The sequence below is a fragment of the Ranitomeya variabilis genome, chromosome 8 (assembly GCF_051348905.1).
Source record: "Ranitomeya variabilis isolate aRanVar5 chromosome 8, aRanVar5.hap1, whole genome shotgun sequence".
In the NCBI taxonomy this organism is placed as follows: domain Eukaryota; kingdom Metazoa; phylum Chordata; class Amphibia; order Anura; family Dendrobatidae; genus Ranitomeya; species Ranitomeya variabilis.
Genome location: NC_135239.1, coordinates 20,933,377 through 20,947,827, shown reverse-complemented (window position 1 = coordinate 20,947,827; position 14,451 = coordinate 20,933,377). Strand labels below are relative to the sequence as shown.

Genomic DNA, 14,451 nt, shown 5'->3' with positions numbered 1-14,451 from the left:
GTTTGGCATCTGGCGATAAGAATGTCATCCATGATCCTCTAGTGGATAGGAAGGACATTGTCTTTCCTCCCTTACACATAAAACTTGGATTGATGAAGCAGCTCGTCAAAGCTCTCAATCACAGTGGAGAATGTTTTAACTATATATGTTCAACTTGTCCTGGTCTTAGTGAAGAGAAGAAAAAGGCTGGAATATTTGATGGACCTCAAATAAGAACACTTATGAGAGACCCAAATGTTATCACATCAATGAATGAGACAGAAGAAAGAGCTTGGAATGCATTTTGGAATGTAGTGCAGAATTTTCTAGGGAATAAGAAAGCAGACAACTATGAAGAGATTGTGGAGGAGCTACTAATGAGTCTGCGAAATCTTGGATGTAGAATGAGTATCAAGATTCACTATTTACACAGCCATTTGGACTTTTTTTTCCAGAGAACCTTGGGGATGTGAGCGAGGAACAAGTGGAGCGTCTTCATCAGGACATTAAAACAATGGAAGAACGGTATCAAGGCCAGTGGGACTCACATATGATGGCTGACTATTGCTGGAGCTTGATGAGAGACAACCCAGAAGCCGTACATCACCGATCAGCCAAGAAAAGAAAGTTCAAATAACTGCCATTTGCCATTCATCTGTGCGCCATATATATGTGTTTTTATATTTTGTAGTTTAATTCTGTAAGTATATTTGATTTGCTGTACATAGACTTTGTAATCTTTGTTATTCCTTGATTAAAGATATACAATGTAGTATCGAAAATCATGTGTTTTTATCATAAAACATTAGGAGTAATTTTCATCAAAAATTGAAAATATCTCGAAATCCTGATGTGATAGCCAAAAACGGAGATCATATTCGTAATCAGCAGCCAAAATTGACTGAAAATATGTTTTAAAACCTTTTGCATTTAGAATGTTCTCATAAAGGGTTTGTCCAGAATTAGGAAAGCACGGCTGTTTCATGCACCGCATCAGGGTTGTCCAATATTCTTTTTTTTATTATTACTTAAATCAGTACTTACAATTTTTTGTAATTAGATTTCATTAAAATGTTGGCATCGTTACCCTTCTATAGCCTAAGGGCTGCGCTGGCTATTGCTGGCTGCAGAATGAGTTAACTGAGAATCCATCAGCGAGTTCTTTATGAGGAGACTTTGTAAAACTTTTCTGAGCTCTTTTCAACCGATTTATGTCCACAGAAACTGCAGGGAAGCAAAAAGCCTGAAACGGCCAAACAATGCAAATTTTTTTTCATGACTCCCAATGGCAAAAATAATGTTTAGCCCCAAATACATACATTTAAGTTAGAAAAAAAAATTGTCCCTGCAGCTCAACCGCAGCCAACTTCAATGGAGTTGTGACATGTATACAAGCGTTGCTGTATTTTTAGATAACGGCAGCCATGTTTTTCTAATGTGGGACAATCCCTTTAAGAGTAGTTCCTTTTTTTTTTAACTTTAATAACTTTTGCACACGACCGTCAGTTGCTGCAGCTCTGGATGGAGGATGGTGCGACTTGTAAAAGCTTCATCCTCCTTAATATTGAATTATTGAGACCTAAATATGCTTTTTACCAAGCCCTCAATAAGGGTCTTAATCTCATCACAGGAGTCGTGTCATCTTCATCAGGCTGCGCTAATTAAATAGCCGACCGAGGACCGAGCGCTCTTAAGAGGGAATGTCAGCGGCAAGCTCAATTTATTTTAACCACTTACCAAACCTGAAGCAGCTTAATTAGATAATTAGATTTGTGCAATAATCCATAGGAGTTTTTCATTTGCTGGGAAGAACACTATCAATTAAGAATGACTTATACCTTCTCATTTCTTCCTACTGTCATTAATGCAGAAAGTGAAATTAACGTACGAGGATGCCGTTCCCAGCGAGCCGCCTCTGTGGTCCGGGCCGGTGGTGATCCAGCTCCCTGCCGCCGGGGTGGGCGACGCGGCTCCTGGCGCGGTCATACGTGCGGGGGTTGGGCAGGAAGATCTGGGTGATCTTGGGAGACGTGGCCAGTCTTCCTTCGCTCCCTCCTCTGGGGCTGCTGACAATCGTATGGTATAAAATCTCTCCCGGTCCCGGATTTTGGTCCCGACATTGACCTGTGTCAGTGAATACATAGATTTTAGAAAGAGGATCATAAAGATATGCAGGACCCCGGCCAGTAGCCACATTGGTAGCCCAATTCCGAACCCTGTGAACCTCTTCCTACTTGCAGCTTCTTTTGATTAGTAGGCCAGGAACGACATCAGGTCTGTCACACTGCACCAGACCTATCAATCAGGGATGTCGGCAGGTAGGAGGAGGCTCGCAAGGCTCAGATCCGAACGGATCGTCCATATGACTGCTGGACCCGGGTCTTATATTCATCTCTAATATTTTATTATAACATAACATTATGAGACGACTGCAGATAACAGAGGGGTCTACTCTTCAAGACCATTTATTACATGTAGAAGAGCTATAAAAGAAGCTCTGTCTTTCCGGAGGACCCAACATGCTGATGCGTTACACATACAGACCATTGGTTTCAATAAGAACTCGGTAATGCATTATTTCTCCTGCGGGGGCGCTGCAGGAATACTAAACAACTTGCTTTTGGCTCCTCCATGGATTTCATTTTTTTTAAAAAACCCTGTGTAATACCTTTTTTCTCCTGTGGGGGCAGTGCAGAATAAATGAATACTTGCCCTTCGTTTCTCCACAGATTGCAGCAGATCACTGGAGGTCTCAGTAAAAAGACACACCGTGATCAGCTTTTCGTTGGGGGACCAAGATGTGGCAGCCGCTATCTTTTATATTGGAAGGAAATTAATTAAAGGGATTGTCCAGAATGTGGCAGCCTCTATTTTTTATTAGTGGAAGTAAATATTTGTCTGTCCTTTATGCTACTGAATAGCTTTATGGCCTTATAAATGCATATTTAAAAGGGTTCAGAATTAGAAAAACATGGTTGCTTTCACCCAAAATCAGTGCCACCCATGTCTACAAATTGTATCTAAATGGTGACGAGCTGCAATACCCCATACAACCTGTAGGGAGCAGTGGTGCGTGATGCTTTTCTAATCCTTGGTGACCCCTGCTAGGTTGTCATTAAACAGCTGCATCATCAAACAATCCCAGCGGATTGGAGAAGAAACTATCTAAAGAATTGTGATGCAAAAAGGTCATTTCTGGCACATAGTAAAAATCATGATCTTATGGAGTTTCCATTAAAAGTATAAAATGTTCCAGAGTTCTGTCCAGAAGAACCACAAGTCTCAGGAGAAGCATTACTGGTTCTTTCTTACTCACACTGGTTATGAAATATTCAGGTTCGAAATGAGTAAACCGGTAACGCTTCTCCTGGGACTTGTGGTTCTTTTGGACAGAATGTGCATGAAATGGAACGTTTTATAATGTTTCTAATGGATACTTAATAAAAGGCATGATTTTTACTAGGTGCGGGATCTGACCTTTTTGGATTGCATCGTGTTTTGTGGTTTGGAGATCGGGTGCACGAACAGCACAGTTGAGAGGACTATACAGATATTTCTAAAGAATTCTAAAGCAGAGTGGTCTTCACCAGTATGGGGGCACCTGCAAAGTGGAGTACCTTGTCCCAGTTCACTGTAAAAAAAATATATAAGTGCATTTTTTAAGAGAAACCCTTGATGCAATGCTCCTTTATCAGAGCAGCTCTCGTTGATGCTCCTCAAAATCAGCCACAAATCAGGACAATTCCGCTAGTATCACATTTGTCCACTAGGTGTCACTCTTGACCCAGATTCTGGCCTTAAGGAATAAACCAAAAGTCTAAAAAGTAATAATAATAATCTTTATTTTTTTAAATTTTATATATGGTAAAGTAATAAGAACTTACTATGAAAAATGGGAAAACCTAAACCTGTGCTGTGCGGGAGGCCATTATCCAGCCTGAGTGAATCAGCACATCACCGGCAGGACGAATATCTCGCAAAATAGTTCTAGAGCCTGTGTTACAATGAGAACACTTCTTGTCACTGTATTTAGGCACTTTAGTGTTATCATAGGGAAATCTGGCTTCATGGCCACAAATCTGAACTTAGCTTTTATTCTCTAATAATAATGCATTTCAAGTCTATTGTTATAAAATTCACCTATAATGTATGGACAATAAGAATATATTGCCATAGCACAGGAAGTGTTGTCATAGGGACATTAGAATGCACATTCAGATATTTGCTTTTTTAATCTTTTAGAAGAGGAAAAGATAAAATTTGATTTACTTTTATAAAACTCAATGTCCTTATAATAAAAAAATGAGCTGCCACATCACAGGCAGTGTGAGTTGACATACAGAATTGACCTAATCACTGAACCGATCAGCTGATTTCGCCCTCACCTTCTCTTGGATCCATTATTTCAATCGTGGCCTCGGTAATTTTGCCCAGGACGGCGTTCTTGGGTGACCTTAGGATAACTTTTAAGAACTCGTGGCTTTCTTCCAGACCATCGTTCTTCACATAGATATTCCAAGATTTTGTAGAAACACCTAAAAGAAATTAAAGAGAACCAAAATTCATCGATACAGTAGAGCAGGAATCCCCTATGTGCTCCGTATGTGCTAGATAGGAGACATCATGGCAGCCGGTCTCCACCCACCAGCTCAGAGACGACTGAAAAAATAGAAACAGAAGCTGCAGAGGGGAAAAATTCAGAAAATGAGTCATATGATGACCAGAAATAGTGTCTGAAAAGACCCCTGAAATGAAGAAGTGTTCCTTATGGCAGGTTATAGGGTTTGTCTCCTATGAATAGGGCGCAAGTGAAAATAAAAACCGCAAAACTCATCTCCTGGAGCGGCGCTGTTCCAGAGAGAACACTCACTCCTCTTTATTTAATATACTTTGGAGCCGAGAAGACCTCATAGCCCAATAAACATCTTTTCTAGCCATTTGGGGTGCTTTTGTTTGAGATAGATTTTATTCGGGTCAAATCGAATCTACTGACCAAAAATTACCAATCTGCTGGCCAAAATGTACTAATATCTGCACAGAACCCTCAGCCAAGATGAATTACGACAAGAAAAACTTGACCAAGACTTCAGAGACTCCTGTGTTTTACCCTGACAGTCCATTGATTTCAATATGACTATGTAATACTTCATTTCTCCTGTGGTGGCGCTGTAGGGAAACCGAACATTTCTCTGCAGATTAAAGCCGATAACTCTGGATCCCAGCAGCAGTATATCCTGGAATCAATTTATTGATAAAAGAGACAAAAGTAAAAAAAGAAAAAAAAACAATTTTTTAACGTGGCCCATAAAATGCAAATCTTGGTAAACTTAATAAAAGTTGGCAGAAGCTATGAGTGAAAGAGAACATCGCCATCTATCTGCCACATAGAAACTGCACCTGAAACATTCAGGTTGTGGGGGGGTGGGCATAAAAAATATATATTTTACATTTATTAGGTAAATCATTGAAGTAAATGTAAAGGGGACAGATGTCAGTTGTATAAAGCGGTGAGTAGATTTAATGTGATTTCTAATGAAATGCCTTCTCATACTACAACCTTTAATTGAGCGCTGACCTGTGTAAGTCTCAAGGATTTGATTTACTGGAACGTTTTATTTTGCTGGAATTCATCAGGATGAATAAATTAGCCTGGTACCGGTAACTGGATTATAAATTAGCTGTTGTGAGGAGCGATAGCGGCAGCGAGAGAACAGGGAGACGCTGAAATCTGCAGCTTCATGCAAGATATTTAATGGCGCACAATGAATTCATCGGATCCCCGACCCCGGGGGCTTACACTCTACTTACCAGTTTTGGGGCTTGCGTGATACATTTACCCTTTTGTTACAACCTGCATTTATCAAAAATATAGTTATAAATGTAACATTTTTAATGGGGCAGTAACTGTTCAGCCTCCCACCAGGACAAACAACTACCGGTGATACATCGCATTCCGCCACCTGTGAGCGCTGACGCCTTCCGCCCGGTGCCGGCACAGAGACTTTCTCCACATCTTCGGCTTCATCTCTGTACCAATCCTGTGCCACATTATTTACTGATTCTTCAGAACGTCCTCATATAATCAACACAAGGTTCCTAATCTTCTAACTATAAGGCTGGAGTCACACTAGCGAGTTTTACGGACGTAAAGCCCCCGTCTCACATAGCGAGATCGCTAGCGAGATCGCTGCTGAGTCACTAAATTTGTGACGCAACAGCGACCTCAGTAGCGATCTCGCTATGTGTGACACGTACCAGCGATCAGGCCCCTGCTGTGAGATCGCTGGTCGTGTCGGAATGGCCTGGACCTTTTTTTGGTCGTTGAGGCCCCGCTGACATCGCTGAATCGGTGTGTGTGACACCGATCCAGCGATGTCTTCACTGGTAACCAGGGTAAACATCGGGTTACTAAGCGCAGGGCCGCGCTTAGTAACCCGATGTTTACCCTGGTTACCAGCGTAAATGTAAAAAAAAAAAAACAGTACATACTCATATTCTGATGTCCGTCAGGTCCCTTGCCGTCTGCTTCCTGCTCTGACTGAGATCCGGCCGTACAGTGAGAGCACAGCACAGCAGTGACGTCACCGCTGTGCTCTGCTCTCACTGTACGGCTGCACTCAGTCAGAGCAGGAAGCAGACGGCAAGGGACCTGACGGACACCGAAAGGCGAGTATGTACTGTGTTTTTTTGGTAACCAGGGTAAACATCGGGTTACTAAGCGCGGCCCTGCGCTTACCCTGGTTACCCGGGTGCTGCAGGGGGACTTCGGCATCGTTGAAGACAGTTTCAACGATGCCGAAGTCGTTCCCCTGATCGTTGGTCGCTGGAGAGAGCTGTCTGTGTGACAGCTCCCCAGCGACCACACAACGACTTACCAACGATCACGGCCAGGTCGTATCGCTGGTCGTGATCGTTGGTAAATCGCTATGTGAGACGGGGCCTTAAGAGCGCAGAAAATACGTCCGTAAAACTCCCCAAACAAACAACACAATTATTCTCAATGGGTCTGGTCCTATCAGCCGTATATTACGGTTCAGTATTATACGACTTTCTACGGCCGTACAAAATCATGCAGCATGCTGCGTTTGTCAGCGTATTGCGCAAAAAATCGCCAATGAAAGTCTATGCGGGTGAGAAAAATACGGATTCCACACGGACCAGCAGTGTGACTTGCGAGAAATACGCACCGTTGTTAGTGAAAAGCCGGTAATTCAATTGCCGGCTTTTCATTTCTCCTTCCCAAACCCGACAGGATATGAGACATGATTACATACAGTAAACCATCTCACATCCCCTTTTTTTTTGCATATTCCACACTACTATTAGTAGTGTGTATGTGCAAAATTTGGGTGCTGTAGCTGCTAAAATAAAGGGTTAAATGGCGGAAAAAATTGGCGTGGGCTCCCGCGCAATTTTCTCCGCCAGAGTGGTAAAGCCAGTGACTGAGGGCAGATATTAATAGCCAGGAGAGGGTCCATGGTTATTGGCCCCCCCGTGGCTACAAACATCTGCCCCCAGCACCCCAGAAAAGGCACATCTGGAAGATGCGCCTATTCTGGCACTTGGCCACTTTCTTCCCACTCCCGTGTAGCGGTGGGATATGGGGTAATGAAGGGTTAATGTCACCTTGCTATTGTAAGGTGACATTAAGCCAGATTAATAATGGAGAGGCGACAATTATGTCACCTATCCATTATTAATCCAATTGTCTGAAAGGGTTAAAAAACACACACACATTATTAAAAAGTATTTTAATGAAATAAACACACAGGTTGTTTTAGTATTTTATTGTTCTCTCAATCCATCTGAAGACCCTCGCTTGGCAAAATAATAAACCCACAATATACATACCATCTGATGACCTGTCACGTCCCACGACGTAATCCATCTGAAGGGGTTAAATCATTTTACAGCCAGGAGCAGTGCTAAAGCACTCGCTCGTGCCTGTAATCCCCCGGGTGCTGAAAGGAAAGCTGGGTGATCTGTACTTACATTGAGTTGCAGTGAGGCGCCCTCTGGTGGATGAACTCACATGAACTGCAGCCTTGAAAAAGTTCCCACGCTCGAGTTCATATGAGTTCATCCAGCAGAGGGTGCCTCACCGCAACTCAATGTAAGTAAAGATCACTCAGCTTTCCTTTCATCACCCGGGGGATTACAGACACGAGCGAGTGCTTTAGCACTGCTCCTGGCTGTAAAATGATTTAACCCCTTCAGATGGATTACCTCGTGGGACGTGACAGGTCATCAGAGGGTATGTATATTGTGTGTTTATTATTTTGCCAAGCGAGGGTCTTCAGATGGATTGAGAGAGCAATAAAATACTAAAACAACCTGTGTGTTTATTTCATTAAAGTACTTTGTAATCATGTGTGTGTGTGTGTTTTTTAACCCTTTCAGACAATTGGATTAATAATGGATAGGTGACATAATTGACGCCTCTCCATTATTAATCTGGCTTAATGTCACCTTACAATAGCAAGGTGGCATTAACCCTTCATTACCCCATATCCCACCGCTACACGGGAGTGGGAAGAGAGTGGCCAAGTGCCAGAATAGGTGCATCTTCCAGATGTGCCTTTTCTGGGGTGGCTGGGGGCAGATGTTTTTAGCCACGGGGGGCCAATAACCATGGACCCTCCCTGGCTATTAATATCTGCCCTCAGTCACTGGCTTTACCGCTCTGGCGGAGAAAATTGCGCGGGAGCCCACGCCAATTTTTTCCGCCATTTAACCCTTTATTTTAGCAGCTACAGCGCCCAAATTTTGCACATACACACTACTAACATTAGTAGTGTGGAATATGCAAAAAAAAAAGGGGATATGAGATGGTTTACTGTATGTAATCATGTGTCATATCCTGTCGGGTTTGGGAAGGAGAAATGAAAAGCCGGCAATTGAATTACTGGCTTTTCACATACATCGCGCTGAAGTAAATATAAATACAGAATATATATATATATATGTGTCACAATATATGTTTTACCGAACATTTGAGCACATAAATCCATTAGGGCAGTCTCACACGTCCAGATAATTCCGGTACGCTTCCCTCGTTGGCTGTCGCTGCTTCCTGTCCTGCCTTCCTGCCTCCTACTGTATGCGGTCATGTGGGGCCGCTCATTTACAGTCATGATTAGGCGGCCCCACCCCTATGGGAGGTGGAGCCACATATTCATGACTGTAAATGAGCGGCCCCACGTAACCGCATACAGTAGAAGGCGCGGCCAGGACAGGAAGCAGCGACAGCCAACGAGGGAAGTGGGTGAGTATTTTCAGAACAGCAGGGGGGCGCGCAGGGGGGCGCACAGGGGGGGGGGGCGGCGTACAGATAGATCTTTCTTTTAAACACTATTATTCATATCTTCTATGCAGCAAACGCTGCTGCACAGAAGATATGAATCGCGGCTTCAGCACCATGCGGGGGGGACAGCGCTTACTGTAGCGCTGTCTCCTGCACGCCACACGGAGAATGTCCATGTGAGATACGTGTTTTACACGGACCCATTGACTTTAATGGGTCCGTGTAATATGTGCGCTCCCACGAACACTGACATGTCTCCGTTTTTGGCACACGGAGACACGGTCCACAAAAAATCAATGACATCTGCACAGATGCATTGATTTTAATGGGTCTACGTGTGTCAGTGGCTCCGGTACGTGAGGAAACTGTCACCTCACGTACCGGAGCCACTGACGTGTGAAACCGGCCTTAGATGTCGGTTTTGCAAGCCTGCGAGATAATATCGCAGTACGGATGCCATACGGATTACATACGGAGGATGCCATGCGCAAAATACGCTGACACACCCTGCCTACAGATCACTATTTTGGGAACATTTCTCCGTATTACTGCCGTATTACGGCCGTAAAAAACGGACCGTATTGTCTTACGCTGAGTGTGACTCCAGCCTAAATGTTATGTTAAAGAAACAACTTAACCCATTACTTGCCAAATTAGCAATTTTCTTTTTTTTTTCTTAAATTACAGATTTTTAATGATTTTGGGTCCTAAAGAATCAGAAACATAATTTGCCAAATTTTTACAAGTACGGATTTTTCAGAAAAGGGTGTCCCAATATTCAATTAAAAATGACAATGACGTGATTTCCTGTTTTGAAAACATTCATTTTGCAAACACAACACAAAAAATTGGACCTAATTATAAAAATTATAAAATCTTAGTTGCTAGAAGCAAAAAAATGAGGCGTCCCAAAAAAAGGACATTGGTAGATAAAGGGTTAAAGAGAATCTCCCCCCCCCCTGGATGATTTTGAGCGATTACTATGGGCATACAGGTAATAGAATGGTTTAGCTATTGTTACATGTATGCCTCATAGCTGCGGTGTAGATCTTGAGAAATGCAGTTGTAATGTTTTATGTTTCTTCCAGGCTCCGGGGCGTGCGAAGTCTGGAAGAAGAAATCCCTGCCTCCTCTCTTCATTATATTGCCACCCTCGTCCCATGAATGTCATACTGACCTGTGATATGTAGTTGCGGCGCTATGATCTTGCGCATGCGCCGTACAAATGTGCGGGATCACAGCGCCGCAACTACATATCACAGTTCATGGGACGAGGGTGACAATATAATGAGGCAGGGATTTCTTCTACACCGCAGCTATGAGGCATACATGTAACAATAACTAAACCTGTTACCTGTATGCCCATAGTAATCGCTCAAAATTATCCAGGGGGGGGGGGGGAAGATTCCCTTTAACAAGTCAAGAAACGTATACAATGTTCAAATGTAAGTTGCATCCAACATGTTGCTTCTGTAGTGATTGATGTCTAGATGGATACATACTGTAGGTAGAAAGACTGAAATGACTTTTGCGCTGTTTATAGCGGTTTATTTGCCCCCTATACATGGTTCTAAAGCTCTGACTGCTGGTGATACAACATATTCCCACTGACTTGTTTGATCTCCAGTGATTGCGCCTCATTATTAGCTCTGAGCATCTATCCACTGTGGCTATTGTCTTAATGTAATTGCTGCGGCTCTTAGGACGTCCGGCATCTGCGCTCTTTTTGTCTCTGTAAACACTCTGGGTTCTGTAGGGAAAACTGAAATGTGGAGTTTCCCATATAGTAAACAGATCTCACATTGTTCATGGTCCAAAACCAGGGGGTGAGGGGTATCGGGGCTTACAGGGAATAAATATAGCAACAGAGTGCGGCTAATATTTATGTTCTGTCTATATGGGCTTGACACTATCTGACCATCACTATATAGACAGAGTTAAATGTTTTGGTTTTTTTTGCTCCTGGGTCTTAAATTTGCAAAAACAATGCTACTATGTTATATTGTACCAACACATGCAATATTATGTTGGCTTTGTAATATCAAATTTATTTTAAAAAAATAATTAAACTTTGAAAATGTTTTCAATTTTAGTTTAGTTTAGATTTATAAAGATAAATATAAAAAGAAATTAAGTTTTTATATACTTTAATATATATATATATATATATATATATATATATATATATATATATATATATATATATATATATATATATATATATATATTAACACAATTATAATGTTCTCCTTGTAGGTTTTATAAGAATAATAATCAACCAATGAAATGAGTAAAAAGCCAACCTGGATCAAATTGCACAAGACTTGCACTTGTGTGTGTGAAATCCTGTCCCAACCTAGCTGAAATCTCCTGAACCTTTGAAAATAAAGAATAAAATATATAATATCATCTATGCAATATATTATTATATTATACTAATATATTGCATTGTTCCTTTTTACTTGACATTTCAATGTCAAATGTTTAATATGTAAAAAAAAGTATATATATATATATATAACTTTTTTTTTTTTTAAACTAGAGAGAAAATGTTAAACCTTTTATTGAGCGGCCTTTAAACCCAAAACACTTAAGACATAAAATAATAAAATTAATAAATGTGTAAATAAAAAGTAAATAATACATTTATTTAATAATTGATTTTATGCAGGAGAATTCTATCTAAAAAAATATAATAATAAAAATAAAATAATACCATATAATAATAATAATAATAATAATATTGATAGCACATTCTAAAAAGAAATCCTGTCACTCTGAATATAAGCCACCGAACGGGTCCCTGTGGGTAAAAACTGAATAAGCAAAAAATTCTGAAAAATGCAAGGCAATTAAATAAATGGCCATTTCTTAAAGGGGTCATCTATCCAGGCCTGACCCTGGTTTGGAGCAGGGAGCGGAGCGGTCTGTTATCTGCTTGCACACTGGTTGCGTTTGGCTTGGCTTATCACCCTGGAGCAGGTTCTCACAGCCTCTTATCTTCGCCTTTACATTTCCTTGCACCCATCACCAAAGGTGGCCCTCCATAAATATGTTTCTGTAAAGCCTAAACACCTTCCGGATTTGGCAAGGAAAAATAGGTAAAGTTGTAGCCGCAGCGGATTCGCTTCCAAGACCCGTTCTGTGGAAAAGCCCTAAAATTGTGCAAGTTGACAAAAATTTTAATTGAATCCACACAATCCCCAAGATATGACCTGGATTTACATGAATTCTGGAATATAAAAATTGGCAAATACAGAATGTTGGAAATTTGCATTGGCCACGTTTGCGTGGCTCTGTCCTGTCTTAGAGAAACCCATATCCTGTGCCCACTTCTGCACACGCGTCTGTATCTGTTTTACTAATTGTTGCATTTAATCAATGTATTTATATATTTCCAGGAGGAACCACAGAGGAATGGCACAATGCAGAAACCTAATAAAAGATGCCCTGGCTCACCATAAAGTATCTGTTCACTGTGTAAGTTTGGTGTAACGTCATGAACTTTAGGATATTCTGGAAGACTTTCCCATTTTTCCTGGCATCTTACAGTCTCTTTTGTGAGGCAGAACCAGCGTAAATGTTACACTTCTCACACAGGACCTAATTAGGCTTTTACTGTCAGTGGATCAGCTTTTAGATACTTAGCATTGTGAAGACTGATATTTTTATGAACGGCCTGCACTAAGCATGACCTGAGCGTAATCTGTTTTATTGCTGGAGGCTTAAAGTCATTATTAAAAATGGACGTTTTTAAATCAAGTGTTTAGCATTTATCATCTTAGGTTTTTATGTGACAATTTGCAAACAATAGCCTGACACTTCCTGCAGCTCACCTGACAGCTTTGCTGCGTTGACTGGAACAGAATGAGCAGAGTCATCTCATCATTAGAGAGTAGATGAGTAAATTGTTCTGGTGGAGGCCTAAATAAGGCAAAATAATAATTGTATACCATATACGTGCAAATCTGGATATGATATACAGTATCCTGATTTGCTGCTGTACCGCACAACAGCCTTGTACTGAAGCTTCAGAAAGGAGCAGGGTCTAAGGGACAATATAAGCACATAGGCAAAACAATGGCTAAGGGACAGGAAGCAAACAGTTGTAAATTATACATTTGCTAAATGTTTACAAGTCAGCAGTGGGGACCACGAGGATCTGTACTGTGAGAAGTGGGGACCACGAGGATCTGTACTGTGAGTGGTGGGCACCACGAGGATCTGTACTGTGAGAAGTGGGGACCACGAGGATCTGTACTGTGAGAAGTGGGGACCACGAGGATCTGTACTGTGAGAAGTGGGGACCACGAGGATCTGTACTGTGAGAAGTGGGGACCACGAGGATCTGTACTGTGAGAAGTGGGGACCACGAGGATCTGTACTGTGAGAAGTGGGGACCACAAGGATCTGTACTGTGAGAAGTGGGGACCACGAGGATCTGTACTGTGAGAAGTGGGGACCACGAGGATCTGTACTGTGAGAAGTGGGGACCACGAGGATCTGTACTGTGAGAAGTGGGGACCACAAGGATCTGTACTGGGAGAAGCGGGGACCACGAGGATCTGTACTGTGAGAAGTGGGGACCACGAGGATCTGTACTGTGAGAAGTGGGGACCACGAGGATCTGTACTGTGAGAAGTGGGGACCACGAGGATCTGTACTGTGAGAAGTGGGGACCACGAGGATCTGTACTGTGAGAAGTGGGGACCACGAGGATCTGTACTGTGAGAAGTGGGGACCACGAGGATCTGTACTGTGAGAAGTGGGGACCACAAGGATCTGTACTGTGAGAAGTGGGGACCACGAGGATCTGTACTGTGAGAAGTGGGGACCACGAGGATCTGTACTGTGAGAAGTGGGGACCACGAGGATCTGTACTGTGAGAAGTGGGGACCACGAGGATCTGTACTGTGAGAAGTGGGGACCACGAGGATCTGTACTGTGAGAAGGGGGGCCACGAGGATCTGTACTGTGAGAAGTGGGGACCACGAGGATCTGTACTGTGAGAAGTGGGGACCACGAGGATCTGTACTGTGAGAAGTGGGGACCACGAGGATCTGTACTGGGAGCAGTGGGGACCACGAGGATCTGTACTGTGAGAAGTGGGGACCACGAGGATCTGTACTGTGAGAAGTGGGGACCACGAGGATCTGTACTGTGAGAAG

At 42.3% G+C, this 14,451-nt stretch overlaps 1 protein-coding gene across 3 annotated transcripts in view; it reads right to left on the bottom strand.

The window, feature by feature from the left end:
* Positions 1 to 14,451, bottom strand: part of LOC143787805 (FRAS1-related extracellular matrix protein 1-like) — a 146,009-nt gene that overhangs the window by 6,573 nt on the left and 124,985 nt on the right. For all 3 annotated transcript variants that reach the window (XM_077276869.1, XM_077276868.1, XM_077276870.1), the window contains 3 exons: positions 11,587 to 11,659; positions 4,365 to 4,514; positions 1,868 to 2,103 (listed from right to left, as the gene is read on the bottom strand). In XM_077276869.1, the coding sequence (XP_077132984.1) occupies positions 1,868 to 2,103; positions 4,365 to 4,514; positions 11,587 to 11,659 (459 nt within the window). The remainder of the gene's footprint in view (positions 1 to 1,867; positions 2,104 to 4,364; positions 4,515 to 11,586; positions 11,660 to 14,451) is intronic.